We start from the raw sequence: 14,666 nt of genomic DNA, 5'->3' as shown, positions 1-14,666 counted from the left end.
CTATGCTATATTATGTCTATATTTATATATTTGACATTTTTCTTTAATCAGCCTGGATGTAGAGGGAAATTGACAATATCAGCAGCTCCCACGGAAGTCGGTGTCCTCACCAGTGTTTTATTATTCTGTATTAAAGATAATCCTGAAATTGTTCGCGTTACCATCACTTGTAGTGGAGTTGTTCCCGCAGTTGAGATTCTTCCACTAACTAAAACTATTGGTGAATAATTTTTCCTTTTTTAGCTATAACAATATTTTAAACTATTTTAAAAATGGCGATATTTTTTTATATTTTAAAAATATAATATTATTTAGAATAATATTTTTAATAAACAATGAAGTCAAAGGAAAGTTTATGAACATAAATTAATTCAGTTCTGTTTTTATTTCAAAAGCTTCACTTATTTAAAAAAATCTTTAGGTAATATTTTTGCAAAGGAATACATAATAAAAAATATTATTATATTTTCCAGAATACGGCAAACACTTATTATACCGTCGTGAGGACGATCGTTTTATAGTTAAAAATGACTCGGTCCTATCAGTTAAATGGACAATTCGTAATCGAGATGATTTCGTGGAGGATTTTATAATAGCTCAGTCTAGCGGTGTCGTATCTAGAAACGACAACCAGGTCGTCTTGGTGACCTACATCGCGTGCAGAGTCGGCGTCATCTCTAACAAAGCACTGACTATCGATGTTAGTTAAATTTAACTTTTACTACATGGTTTTAAACGCTTCAGTTAATTTAGACTGTCCGTTTCGTAATGTTATTAGCGTTAATGATTAAGAAGAAATATTTAAATTAACTAAATAATACATTTTTATTAGGATTGCGTTGAGACAAATTCGTGTTGTAAGTAAATATTGTTTGTGTTAGTTTAAATATTGGGGAATCACAGTCAGTATTATTTATCTCTTTCTTGCCTTGATTTCTTATGTATAACTAACTATACAATAAATTTATGTAGTCTTATTTTCAATTTAGACAGATATACATTGTAGTTTATAAAATACTTCTAATTTAAAAGTACATTTTTAAATATTTAATTAAATCTTTAGATTTATGACGAAAGAGGTCGTGGGGAACCAATGTTGACCGACACGCTACTCATATCTGCAGAATGTTACGATGTAATGGTGGAGTGTGCTTATGAAAATCCAAGCGAAAATTTCTTAAATTATGGGAACGTCAAAGTTAATTCCACTGTTTATAGAGAAATGTATATGCTTAATAGAGGGCGATATAACGTTTATTATAAGTTAGTAATTTCTATAATAAATTTGTTTTATTACTCTACCGAAATTCAATTAATTTCAATGTACTATATTATTTTTTCTTACATAAGAAATCCAACTTAATCTGCATACGCTTTTTTTACATTTTTAAGAACATATTTTACATATATGTATCATTTTAGGTTGAAAAAGGTGAAAAACTTTCCCGAGCCCTCCTTACTACGATCATTTGAAGCTTTGCCCGAGTGTGGGTTAATACCGCCGTCTGTGAAACTAATGGTGATAGAGTTTGAATGTACTCCCACTACATCTATGAATATAGTGAATGTTCCCGCGTATATTTGCTCCTTGTTGGACGGCAGCAAGAATCAGGTCGTTGTTGCAAAGTTTCCAGTCTGTGTTACAATTGCCTCGTTTTACAATACGTGAGTTTCGTATGTTATTCTTTTTTTAAAAACTAGAGCATATTTTGCATATATGCTCTATTATATTAAAAAATATATATTTTATTGGTATTGGTAGTATATGTCATTAGTGCCTAATAAAATAAAATAAAATGTATTCAGCATCTATAATGTCTTGACTTTGGCTCTCTTTTGGGTTTTCAATAATTTGAAAGATATACAAATTAATTATTTTATATATAGGAACCTAATATGTATATTAATGAGATGCTGTTAGTAGATTATTGTCCAAAATAATAAGTTAAATATTTTAAAAAATACTTTCTATTCTTATAGTTTTACACTGTTTCCACTTGGTGAACTAAATTTCCACATAATACCTGTTGGTAGTAGCGTTATAAGGGAAGTTATTTTAAACAACACAAGCAAATGTCCTATTACATTTGAAATAGTTGTTCCAATAAAGTACCGTCCCGATCCAGAAGATCCTCAACCACAAGTAAAACTCAAGGATAACAAGTAATTTTTTTTTTATCACAATCTGACTTAAATACTATAGACATTCCGCATGGACTCTTTTTCTCCATTCTATTTTTTATTTAAGAAAAAACTTATTTATTGTAAATTTTTACTCTAAAAATAAGGCTAAATAATGCCTAAACAAGTTTATATATTTTTTTCATTAAATCCTTAAGAATTATGTACATTTTTAATTAATTATTTATAAGTTTACGTATTGCTATGTACATATGTGCTATAAATTTCGGCAGATTAAAGACTCCACCACTCAAGTGTGGTAACTTCCTTCTAATGAACGAAGACAACTTACTCGCACCAGGCACAAGTAGGACATTTCATATACAGTTCACAGCGACAGCGGCTACGACCTTCGAGGAAACTATTAACTTCGTAATAAGTGACACCTGTCCCGCGGAGAGTCAAGGAGTCCCGCTTAAGCTTGTCGGAACTGGGGCTATGCCGACTCTGGACTTCTGGAACCTAGAAACGACGTTCCGAGAACATTTGATTGTCAAAAATCTTAGCGATTATAAAATCCCAGAGGTGCTGTTTTATACCTAAAGTATTATATTGATGTAATAAATAAATTATTGAATTAATGAAACTAATTATTTAATGGATAATTTTTGACATGATTTAATTTCACAATTATGACTAAGTGTTCGCTTAGTGTGTCCTACTTTCTTTATCTTTCTTCTTCTTCTCTCTCTATAATCTATCTTTCTTATCTATATAATCTATCTATCTTATAATATTCTTTCAGTCGTCACAGCATTGTGTATTTGTTGAAGATTCTGTCACACTCCATTTCTTTTGCGTTAACGTGAACACCAAGTATGTGGCGATCATAGATCTGTACAACAGTGGACTGGTTGCAAGCGTTCTGAACATGAGATTACATTATCAGTCGAACTGTAACCAGGATATATTCTCATTAGACAAGTACCAAACTCATATTGAACCGCTTCTTCATAAGAACCTGGGCATAATATTCACTCCGAAAGCTTTGGAGGTAACGATGCCTTTATTTCCAGATAGAGGCCAATATTGGCGCAACTGCACAAGGGTGTGACTGCTAACGCAACTGGTTGTGGGTTCGCTCCTCTCTCGAGTAAATGAAATATTTATTTAAAATTTATATTTTCATTTCTTCGCTCTGGTGTCGACGCAAAGGGTGCGTTGATTTCTGCTGCTCAACACGATTAAAAACCATGAAAATGGGGAACAGAGTGTCTTAACACTAGGTTCCCTCTTCCTACCGTGCTGCGTGCGGGATACAGCATGAAGCTGGTCCTTTTATTACAAATAATATTCTTAATAATATGTAATAAGAGTATTATTATTATAAGATAAATATCAACAAAACTGCAAAGAATTCCTCACACTATATATGCACTTAAAAAAATTGAATAAATAACTTCAGTTAATTGATTTTAGGAGTATCGGGCGGTGTTAGAAATACGATTAAAATCATTACAAAACCAGGAGCAATCATTTAAAATTTGTCTTATCGGCGAAGGTGTAATACCAAGAATATGTTTGATATCGCCAGTTTTACGGCATCATAGGGTAGCTATACTACGTTTTCCCGTTACATGCCTTGGATCTGTTACATATAAGCAGCTTAGTTTTAAAAATGTCAGTTCTGTAAAGGCGCTCGTAGTGGTGGATATATTTTATTCAATGGATGAACAAAGGCCGGTGTTTTGGCTTACAACTGCTCAAGAGAGTGACTCTATGATCGTAACTGGCAACAATGGCAAGTATAAGGCTCAGTAACATCATAATATCAATTGCACAATTATTATGTGTTGACTGCAGGCACTATTAGGGACTTTGATTTCAGATGAAATGAATTTGAATATGAAACTGGTCTTGAAACCTGAAGAAACAGCACATATGTACATTCACTATAACCCGCTAAAGAAAGGCAGAGTCTCTTGTGATGTTAAGATAACGATATTTGAAAATCCTTACGAATATTTTACGGTAATAAATGCACTCGTACAGATACAATTTAAATTATTAGCTTATGTTTTTAGCTTCACGCTGTAACCCGCACACAGAAGAGTAGGCAAAGCGAAACTAGTGTTAAGACATTTAACACTGATTTCTGGAGAAATATAAATATTACATATTTCACTGTCTCGAGCGGGAATCGAACCCACAACCTGTCGCGTTTAGTCACATGAATTCTTATATTTGCTCTACTATTGAAATATTTTGTAAGGAAAACGTTTATTATATTATTTTATTTTAATATACTCGTATATAATAAATAGTTCTTTTCGGCATTATACTCGTATATTTTTGCTAAGTTTTTTAAATGTATTCTCATTAGGTCTTATGTGAGGCTGAAGCGTTTATGGAAGATGTCATATTGCTAGGCCTGGATATGCTCTCTATGGACATTGACTTGGAAGCTTACAAAACTTCTGCGGAAGGGTAACAACATTGGTTCAATATTGTACTTTAGATAAACTTTGAAAGTTTTTAGGTGGTAGAAAGTTTCCAGCCCTCTTGTCTATTGAAAATTAGGAGGCAGGGCAACGGCAGGGTTTATTCACAGTATGTACTAACCACCCACACATAAAATCGTTAGTCTCAATCCGATCATACCAGAGGGTAAGATACTGTCAACTCATTCTGTAGGCATCCAGGGCAGTAAGCGAGGCAATTAAGAAATCGATGGTGGTAGTTTGATATATAATAATTATGTTAACTGACCGACGAATGCCACCTCAGTCTATACCTGACCACGGACCACTCCAAAGTGTTCGTTTCCAAAAATGTATAATACTAAATATACTCGATTAATCGGATTAAATAGTTTCATTTAAAAATGTATCGTTTCATTTAAAATCGTGAAAAACAAAGATTTTTCTTAAAAATTTATTAAATGAAAATAATAATGTTAATATGAAAAGTATTATATTTATGATATAGTTATATTTTGTATCAGGACTGTATCTACGGTGTCGACAGTGGATAGTAGAAAAAAAAGCAAAAGCGCACCCATTGATAAGAAAAAATCATCATACAATAAACGAAAGAAATCTCAAGTATCTGCGAGTGATACATATGCTAGCGTGGATCGTTCAGTTCTCAAATATATATTGAACTTTGGTTAGATACATGTTATCCTATTTTATCCATACCTATATTATAAATTCGAAAGTAACTCTGTCTGTCTGTCTATCTTTTACGCAATCAGGGCCAAACCGCTAATTTAATTGTGATAAAATACTCATATAGAGATACTTGAGGGTCTCGGGATGAACATAGGATACTTTTTTTTCTCATATTTGTAATATTTTCGATATATACCAACATATTAAAATAATTAATTTGACATGCAATTTATTCCGCCATGTTAATAACAATCGTCGCTACGCGTTGCTAAGCAACGGCTTGCAAAGTTTGTTGTTTTAAGAAAACGTCACCCAAAGTGAGTTTGCTTAATGCATACATGGCGCGCGCCGATATAGATTTGTATACATTAACAAAAATTAGAAGATTTCTATAATTTGATATTCATCCTTATGAAAATAAATATAATAGTCACTTTTAGCATTTCATCTTGATGGAAATTATAGTTTACTGTATAACATTCTAATAAATAATTAAGATGTCACTGATTCCATATGACCTAGCCTACGAGTGGTATAGTATGACCGACGCGAACGGGCAGATGACTTTGATGATTTTGTAAATTTTGATATATTTTCGAATTACTATTATTTTTTATGTAATTATTTGCTGCTTATAATTAATTTATCTCAGTTCGGCTATACATATCGATGTTATACACTTAAAATATCGTAATTTTAATCATTTGAGATTTTATTTAATATTGTTCACAAAAAATAATAATTATTTAATATAGAAAAATGTTTAGTACGCGCGCACGGCAAACTTTAGTTACTTTTACTTCTTTTGTTTGTTCATTTCAGTTACTCAGATATTTTTTCTAATAATAAATCTCCACTTATTATTATTTTTTAACTTATTTTAATTATTTAGGCTTATATTTTCGCGGGCGTAGCCGCGTCCGGGCCCACTAGTATCTATATATATAAAATCGGAAGGTCACTCACTCATCACGAAATCTCAGAAACTACATGTGCTAGGAATCTGAAATTTTGCATAGGAGTTATTTATAGGACGTAGGTGCTCACTAAGACGGGAATTTGCAATAGTCGACTTCTAAGGGGTTGTTTTTGGGGTTGAAAGTTTGTATGAAACTTCGTTACTACAAATGCTAGGAGTCACAAATTTTGCATGGACGTCACTTATAGGACGTAGGTACTCATGCACAAAGAAATAATAATAACGTAGTTCACGCAGGCGAAGCCGCGGGCGGGCCACTAGTATTATTATATTTACAGATACATCCTTAAGAAATGTCTTATCTTTCTTAATTTCAAAAACAAATATTTCTTATACTTCTCGCACTTCTGTAGAGTTAGTAGAATGAGTATGATAGTTCACTTTCCTCTCCACTCTCAAGCGGAGACTGGTCTCACGTATATTATTGAGTGGAGAAGGTATAGGGGGGTAGGTAGAGGAGATCTAATGTTAAGACGCTCCGTTCTTTATTTTCCGCCCGACTTTTAAACATTGCTCAGTAGCGGAACTTAACGGCGCGCTTTGTCTATTTAGCAAAATGAGGAAATGAAACACAGTACAGTAAAACGCTGTTCTGTTACGCCACGACGCGACGGCATCTTTTATTTAAAATGTAGGTATATTTAATTTTTATATTCTATTTTCAAATTCTAATACGAAGGTGGCTGTGAGCTAAGTACGATGCACAGACGCTCAGTCATCATGGTAAATAACTCTGAAAGGGTATATAAGTTTACATGGAGTAAAGTGGACTATGTGCTCGTAAAGCCATCCACAGGCTACATATCACCGGGTGAAGAAAAGGATATTGAAATTATTTTCTTCTGTCCACATCCAGTAGAGATCATAAAGGTAAGCGTTACATGCATATGTAGAGCTATTGTAGAGCATTCTACATGAAACCACCGTGCTTTTTTATTATACCATACTGGGTACAAGAACAAAAAACTTTTATGCTTTCATTATTAATTTCATAGTACTTAGGTACAATTTTATATGTTCATAGTATTTTATAAATGTGTAATTATTATATCGATTATGTTATTGCACTTCATAATGAACAAATCCTAGGAATTCCTGAACCTTAGCTTGGTGGCTATAAGTGATGATTACTTAACATTTGACGTCAGAGCAACCACTTGGGATAACCGACAAATGATTACCACTTTCGATCGTAACACGTATGTGCTTGTTAATTCTTTGTTAGCAGATAGAGTCTTTCTTAAATAAGAATCTTGGACATACTGTTTTATATTTATTTTGTCCAATTTCGTTATATTGCGTGATGAGGGATGGAAGTCAGTCACACTTTGTCGTTTTAGACTGTAACGGAAATCGAACTCATAGTCATTGCGTGTACACATCTCGATGTGCTATTATTTCGTAAAAACGCTATATTAGTAAATGAGTATTTTAATAGTAAAAGTAATATATATAGCTTTACAACTATTCTTGAATGTAGAGATGCTGGACTTAATGAGAGACGTGAAACAATATTAAACGAGCAGACAAATCCTAATCAAACGCCGGACGCGTTGCCCGACGTGATTGACATGGTGGTTGTGTATTCTGCTACTACAGAATACACTAAGTATACTTGTGATCTGAAAGCGGAAATTAATTTGGAAGACTCGTTTATTTACAAAGTAAATATGAAGTATATCATTTTTTTTAACTTCACCCTGTTTGCCGTAGAAATAGAAGAAATCGAACCAACATTTTATAATCTAAGCAAACAAAATTGTGCTTTATAATTTTTTTATCGATAAATCCCCAAATTTTCCAATCAGCTTAAGGAAACTTTACGATTTCCATTATTATAATTTATAGTTTCTAATATACAAGTACGTTCGCCGTACATACATTATATTTAGATAAACATAAAAGAAATAAGAACATAAATTATTTTTCAGATTCGCGATTTTACATTCCACGTAGAAAATATAGGAAAAGTTTCAATGAAAATATTGTGGAATTTTGTAATTGATGACGAGTTTCCAGTTAGGATTGATAAATACGGAAACATTGAGGCAAGTATTTAGGATGTCTAGATGAACAATTATTATTTAAATGAAACGCTTCTTTAATTCTTTAAGTTTTTTTTCACTTTAAGGAAATTAACGAGGGTAATGAAAGGAATCCACAAGAAGAGCATTTGTTTGTGGAGCAAACGGAGAATGAGAATGGTAATGTACTCAATTATGTACATATATGATAAACTGTATGTCTAACTAGTAACTAATTTATCGTTCTATTCTTCATTCATTAGTTATCTAATATTGTAATACACATATTAAACGACTAGCGGACGCGCGCAGCTTCGCTTGCGTATTTAGGGGTGAATTCTAATAAACTATGAAACATGTGTTCAATTAAATATTTTTAAGAGTCTAAATTTCAAATTTTATAAAAATCTGTGGCGTTTTAAAGATTTTTCCAAACAAACTTTCAACCCCTTATTTGCACCCTTGGGGGGTAAATTCTAAAAAACCGTGAAACACGTATTCAATTAAATATTTTTAAGAGTCTGAATTTACAATTTTATAAAAATCGGTGCAGATTTAATTTTTTTTCCATACAAACTTTCAACCCCTATTTCACCCCTTTAGGGTTAAAATTTTTCAAAATCCCTTCTTAGTGGATGTCCAGATTACGAAAGTAAACATCAGTCCAAATTCCACGTTTCTACCATCAGCGGTTACGGCTGTGCGTGCGTCTTACCTCAGTCAGTGAGGACAAGTCCTTTTATATATATAGATATACTTATAACAAATATTTTACGTATAATTGTATAAAGTTTGAAACATTTTATAATATCTTTGGCTTAGCTTTCACGAGAGAACGTATACAATAGTAAAAATTGTTAAATAATCAGCTTATAAGTTTTAATAATATATATATCTGTCGAAATTTTATTTCAGATCCAACCAAATTAACCTTATTCAGTGGTAGTTCATCGAGGGAGAGCGTAGACACGTGGTTCGAGAATGATTTGCCGTTTGTGATAGAGCCCGCAAAGGAATGTTTAAAGCCAAATGAGAAGAAAGAGTTCAAAGTTACTTTTGCTCCATTAGAGGCTTTTTGTTTTAATATAAAATTAAAGAGTACTATAGGTAATTAGTTACTATTTTTTTCCAATATTGTCTCTGATTAGTTCTAAATTATTTTCTTCAAAGGGCAATCTTCATAAGCGATGCGATAATATAATGTCAAACAATTTTTTTATAGATAATTTAGATCCCTACGATCAGAATATATCATGTAAAATCCGAGCCAAATCTTTGGTTCCGTATGTGCATCTCGATATAGAAGAGAGTGACTATTTGACTTCCGGAAGAAGAAAAGCAACTGGTGTAGCTCTCCCACCTTACACTACTGTTTTGGAATTTAATGTTCTTGGTTCTGGCTGCTATAAAAAGTAAATAATTTTAATATAAATTAGATACTATTTTAAAGTTTAGTTTACATCTGTATTTATATTACGCGCTACTAAGCGGAGAATGGTGTGGTCTTAACACTAAGGTCCGTATAATTATAAAAAATAAATAAATTATAAACCGTTCTCAAGTCTGAGATCGTTCTTGATGTACCATTTTTAGTCATTCATTTCATTTCTATGAATGAAAACGGCATCTCAAGATCGATCTCAGATTTAAGAGCAATTTATAAATACGGGGCTAAGTTCTCTTAAATAATCATTCTATAAGCAGTATAAAGCATGAATCAACAAGAAAATTATATTTTTCTTCATAGGGCTTTCAACGTGGTAAATCCTACATGTGAAGGCTACGAGTTCATATTTGAAATGATATTGTCGGACAAGCCCGATTTGATTCCGATGCACTGTGACATGCTGAAGGGTTTCGTGGAAGGAGGCACCAGTGTCGAAGTAGTCTTTACGTTTGCACCAACGGCACCTGGAGTTAGATATTTTTTAACTTATAATTTATATTTATATATAAAACTTTTTTTTACAGTATTCGTTTGAGTTATATTTCTAAAATATTCTTGAAACTATTTTATAATATAATAATTCTGTTTTTTTTATGATTTTGTTTGCTTTGAAAATAAAATATAAGGTTGACTTCTAAAATTAGTAACGTTTTCAGGTTTACGAGTCGCAGTGGAAATTTATCATTCCGGTGTATTCATTAACTATGAATTTATTAATAGTAGGAATAGTGCGGGAACCGAAAGTGGTGTTTATACCTACTATTTTAGTAATAAGAAATTCTTTAGTGGGTTTCACTACCTATAATGACATTATATTGAAAAATAATGAAAGCGAAAGCCTTAATTTTGAATTTAAAGGAAATTCGCTTTGCAACGAGTCAGGGACTACTCCGGTGATAGTTCAACCTGAACGCGGCGTTCTTAGGCCAAGAACGGAAACACCTATTAAGTTAGTAATTCGTTAGTTAAGCAAATATTGAAAAGTACACATTTACCTTAAATATATAACATGAATTTAAAATATTTCCTAGTTGATAGAACAAAATTAATGAAATTGCAAATGTTTTAAATTTCCAGGATAACGTACACTCCAATTCAGGATGGGCCGTTATCTTTCAAGATATTTTGTAGTGTTACACATTTAACGAAATTAGTTACTCTATGTGTGAATGCGTTAAGTTATTCAATAAAACCGAAAATAATTTATTACTTGATAGGAAACGAACATGTTTTGTTTAATGATGCTATTACTAACATTCATTTAGATCAGGTTAGTTTTTAATTCTGTTCTAATAATTCAAAATACAAAGAAATCTTTAATATCCTTTTGGTCCTTCGAGCCAGATTATTTTTTTTCTATTTTATAATAGACTGCATCTACATATGAAAGGACAATACCATTTACCATCAAAAACGAGGGCTCAGCATCATTTTTCTTTGACTGGCACTACAATACTAGCGGTGTTAAGAAATATCTACAACTCTACGTAGAGCCAAGCAGTGGTTACGTTGCACCCGCGAGTGAAGTCGAGTGCATCCTTCATTTCACGTTGAAGAAAGTTCCCGTGGAAGCTTTTCCAGTTACATTATCTGTGTGTATAATTTTGTTAATATTTAAATTATTATTTTAATGTCTTCATTTATTAACAATAGAAAATGTTGTTATTTTTAAATTGAGTTTGTATTTGCAAATTCGAACAGTATCTGGAATAAAAAAGATAATTAAAATAAATTATAATAATGTCACAAAATTAAATACATTTAATAATTATTTTTCAATGAAGACTCTTTTTTTTCGAAATAGATTTCAGATGGCCCAGAATATAGTATATATATTCACTGTGAAATAGAGAAACCATTATATCATTTCTCATGTATGGATTATGACTTTGGGAGGTGTATAGTGAACGCTCCCGACCTTACGTATAAAAAAAATATAGCCTTTGAAAATGATGATGAAGTGCCTGTTACGTACGCTTCAATTTTTGATATATGTTAAATTTACTTAAATGTAATTTAAGCTTATTTTAATTTTGGTAACTTTAGACAGATCTTTTCATACATAATAAAATAGAGCAAATTTAGTAGCTGTAATAAATTATCATAGAGTTTTATAATTTTGTTTTCAGTATAGTTTTTTATAGTTAGTCTAGTTTCATATGAAGTAGTGATAATTATTAAAAATATATGAATATATAGATAAATTGAATAAGCTTAATATATTATATTTCAGTTTGGACTTAAACTTTACTAATTTGCCCGAGTTGTTTGTGAGTTATCATAAGGAAAGTGCTATTCCGCCAAAAGGACGATTAAAGGTTTCAATTTATTTCCGTCCAAAACAAGTAAAGGAGTACGAATTTAAGCTTCAGTTTTGGGTGAACTCACTTTGCGAAGAAAATGTCACAATTAAGGGCGAAGGTCTGATTACAACTTTAGACACTATAATTCCTAATTTGCAGGCTTATTTATACGTTTATAATAATTTCAAACTTAATAAGTAATACTGATTTTGGAAAGAAAAATATATCCTTTAAATTCTATTAATAAATCTATATATTACCTTTGTGCATACGGTAATTTAATATAAGAGTTCCAAGTTAAACTGAAAATTGTATTACTAGTGTTAAACTAGCACTATTGTAGTAAACCAAATAGTCATAACTGTTGTAGGTATCCCTCTGCTTTTCGATTTATTCGAAGGCTGCCAAAAGAGTTTCGATCTGGGACCTGTTAAAGTTGGTGAGAAAATTATTCGTCAAATAGAAGTGATGAATCATAGCAAAGTGCGAATAGATGCCACCTTCATATTTCGAGTGATGTACCAAAACGATGAAGAAGACAATGTCACATCTGGAGGGACTAGCATTTGCCTTAATCAAAGTGTGACGAATTTGCGTATATCAGAAAGTGGTCCTTCAAGGTTATTTTAATAATAAAAATAAATTATACCTTTTAATACATAATTTTTAAATAGCTTAATAAAAAAACTTTATTATAATAGTCTTTTTAATATATTTTACAACAAATTAGCATATCGTAAAAGTTATGAGAATAGGCTATTGCCTATCAGTTACAGTATGCAAACAGTTCTTGAATGAAGGCTAAAAGTAGCTGGAGAAAAAAATGATTATAAATCATTTTATTCTCCAGCTACTTTTAGCTACTATGATAAAACAGTAATTGCCCTTTTTTCTTTAGAGGAGAAATGCTTCAAAGGTATAAGACAGATAAAATACAAGAGCAGATTGCAAAGGATTCCAAAAACGCTTTATCTTCTTTAAAGGCGGTGCCAAATAAATGTACTATTAAACCGCACATGAAAGTCCCATTGAAAATACAGTTCAAGCCAATTGGAATGATAAGTAATTTAGACGTACAGGTAAAGTTAGCTTTTAAAACTTTTTTTAAGTCATGTAAACTTATATATTATTATAAATTATATTATTATAAATTCAGGCTTTAGGCAGTTAATGGATCTGTCCTACCGACTAGTCGACTGAACGGTTATTCTACAAACCAATACACCGACGTAGTAACCAATAGTCATCATTCTATATTATTTATCACGTTAATCCAATCATCAAATACTAATATTATATAACTAAAGAGGAACTGATGGTTCCGCAAGTAAAATTAAATTTTCTAATAAAACCAATATATTTCCAGTTAAACATGAAAGTGTTTCAATTCGAGCGCCCTCTAGTGCGTCTAAGCGGCAGCGCCACCGGCATGGACTTGCACTTCTCACAGAACTCACTGCAGTTCGGTCGAGTTCGGAGACGAGGATGTAAAATATTGAAAGTCATGCTTTTCAACAAGGGGGACTTTGGCACTAGGTGATTTTCCATTTTTTAAAGTCACAGGTTTAGTTTTGCATGGTCTTGACAGACGGACTGATAGTTCCGTACCTCAGGATACACTGTATCCTGAGGTACGGAACTCTAAAAATCCACGATGAAAATACAAGTACCGCATATACGATTATCAATAGCTACATAGATTTTAATATATATATATTTTTTACTATAAAGTGGCCAAGAAGTTCTTTATTAAACATACAATTATTCTTACTTTGTCAGATTTTGGTGGCAACCATTGGTATCAAGTGAATTTGTAATATCGCCGATGCAAGGCGCCATTGCTGCTCGTACTAACGTTACCTTCACCGTCACTTTCCGACCCGTCAACTATAACCCTTTCATAAAAGTCTGGGTAAGTTACACGAACGCGGCTTCGCCCGCTTTAAGTTATAAAAAAATGTTTACATAAATTTTCGTCTCTGTTATTCTAGTATATAAGTTTTAGTATTGAACAGTTTCATCTAAAGCCCTTCAGAAAAATAATAAACAAATACTTCAATAACTTACATACTACTAGTCTAGTGAGGCCGTCGTGACGCAGCGGCACAATGGTGTGACTCGATGGTTGTGGGTTCGATCCCCACTCTAAGAAGTTAAATATTTATTTACATTTATATTTTCATTTCTTCGCTCTGGTGACGAGGCAAAGCGCGGCGTTGAGTTCTGCCACTAAAACGCAATGCCTCCAGAATTCGGCAGAAACGAAGTGTCTTATCTTAACACTAGGTTCCCACTGCCTACCCTGCTGTGTGCGGGATACAGCGTGAAGCTGATTTATTTATTTTTTACTACTAGTTACTTCAATAACTACTTTTTTCGCATTAGGCATGCTGCAATATAGAGAATTATAAGCCGTTAGAATTGGCACTGTATGCCACCTGTATAGAAACCGGTAATATCCAATCGCGAACATTATTTTTTGAATGTCCCGTCAGAGAAATCAACGAACAGTATGTTGTTGTTACAAATCCGTAAGTATCAAAATATAAACTGTGTATTAATAAAACTACTATAAATTTTATGACTGAATAAGTCATTAATAAACGTTTTTTTTATTAA

At 32.2% G+C, this 14,666-nt stretch overlaps 1 protein-coding gene across 1 annotated transcript in view; it reads left to right on the top strand.

Moving 5' to 3' along the window:
- Positions 1-14,666, top strand: part of LOC146541204 (hydrocephalus-inducing protein-like) — a 40,225-nt gene that overhangs the window by 20,526 nt on the left and 5,033 nt on the right. Inside the window, 28 exon segments of the mRNA XM_085194948.1 lie at positions 52-220; positions 474-700; positions 1,064-1,263; positions 1,423-1,665; positions 1,981-2,163; positions 2,415-2,706; positions 2,927-3,175; positions 3,601-3,922; positions 4,010-4,152; positions 4,505-4,608; positions 5,126-5,289; positions 6,953-7,143; positions 7,363-7,472; positions 7,754-7,937; positions 8,205-8,321; positions 9,146-9,404; positions 9,520-9,709; positions 10,045-10,213; positions 10,401-10,693; positions 10,822-11,014; positions 11,115-11,336; positions 11,549-11,715; positions 11,978-12,165; positions 12,418-12,667; positions 12,946-13,126; positions 13,414-13,583; positions 13,827-13,959; positions 14,433-14,578. Coding sequence (XP_085051074.1) covers positions 52-220; positions 474-700; positions 1,064-1,263; positions 1,423-1,665; positions 1,981-2,163; positions 2,415-2,706; positions 2,927-3,175; positions 3,601-3,922; positions 4,010-4,152; positions 4,505-4,608; positions 5,126-5,289; positions 6,953-7,143; positions 7,363-7,472; positions 7,754-7,937; positions 8,205-8,321; positions 9,146-9,404; positions 9,520-9,709; positions 10,045-10,213; positions 10,401-10,693; positions 10,822-11,014; positions 11,115-11,336; positions 11,549-11,715; positions 11,978-12,165; positions 12,418-12,667; positions 12,946-13,126; positions 13,414-13,583; positions 13,827-13,959; positions 14,433-14,578 — 5,459 coding nt within the window.

Source organism: Heliconius melpomene, chromosome 1 (assembly GCF_056956725.1).
Source record: "Heliconius melpomene rosina isolate 202511_hmr_F chromosome 1, ASM5695672v1, whole genome shotgun sequence".
NCBI classification, from domain to species: Eukaryota; Metazoa; Arthropoda; class Insecta; order Lepidoptera; family Nymphalidae; genus Heliconius; species Heliconius melpomene.
Note: the sequence above shows the minus strand (reverse complement) of the source record. Positions and strands in the feature narration are given on the sequence as shown.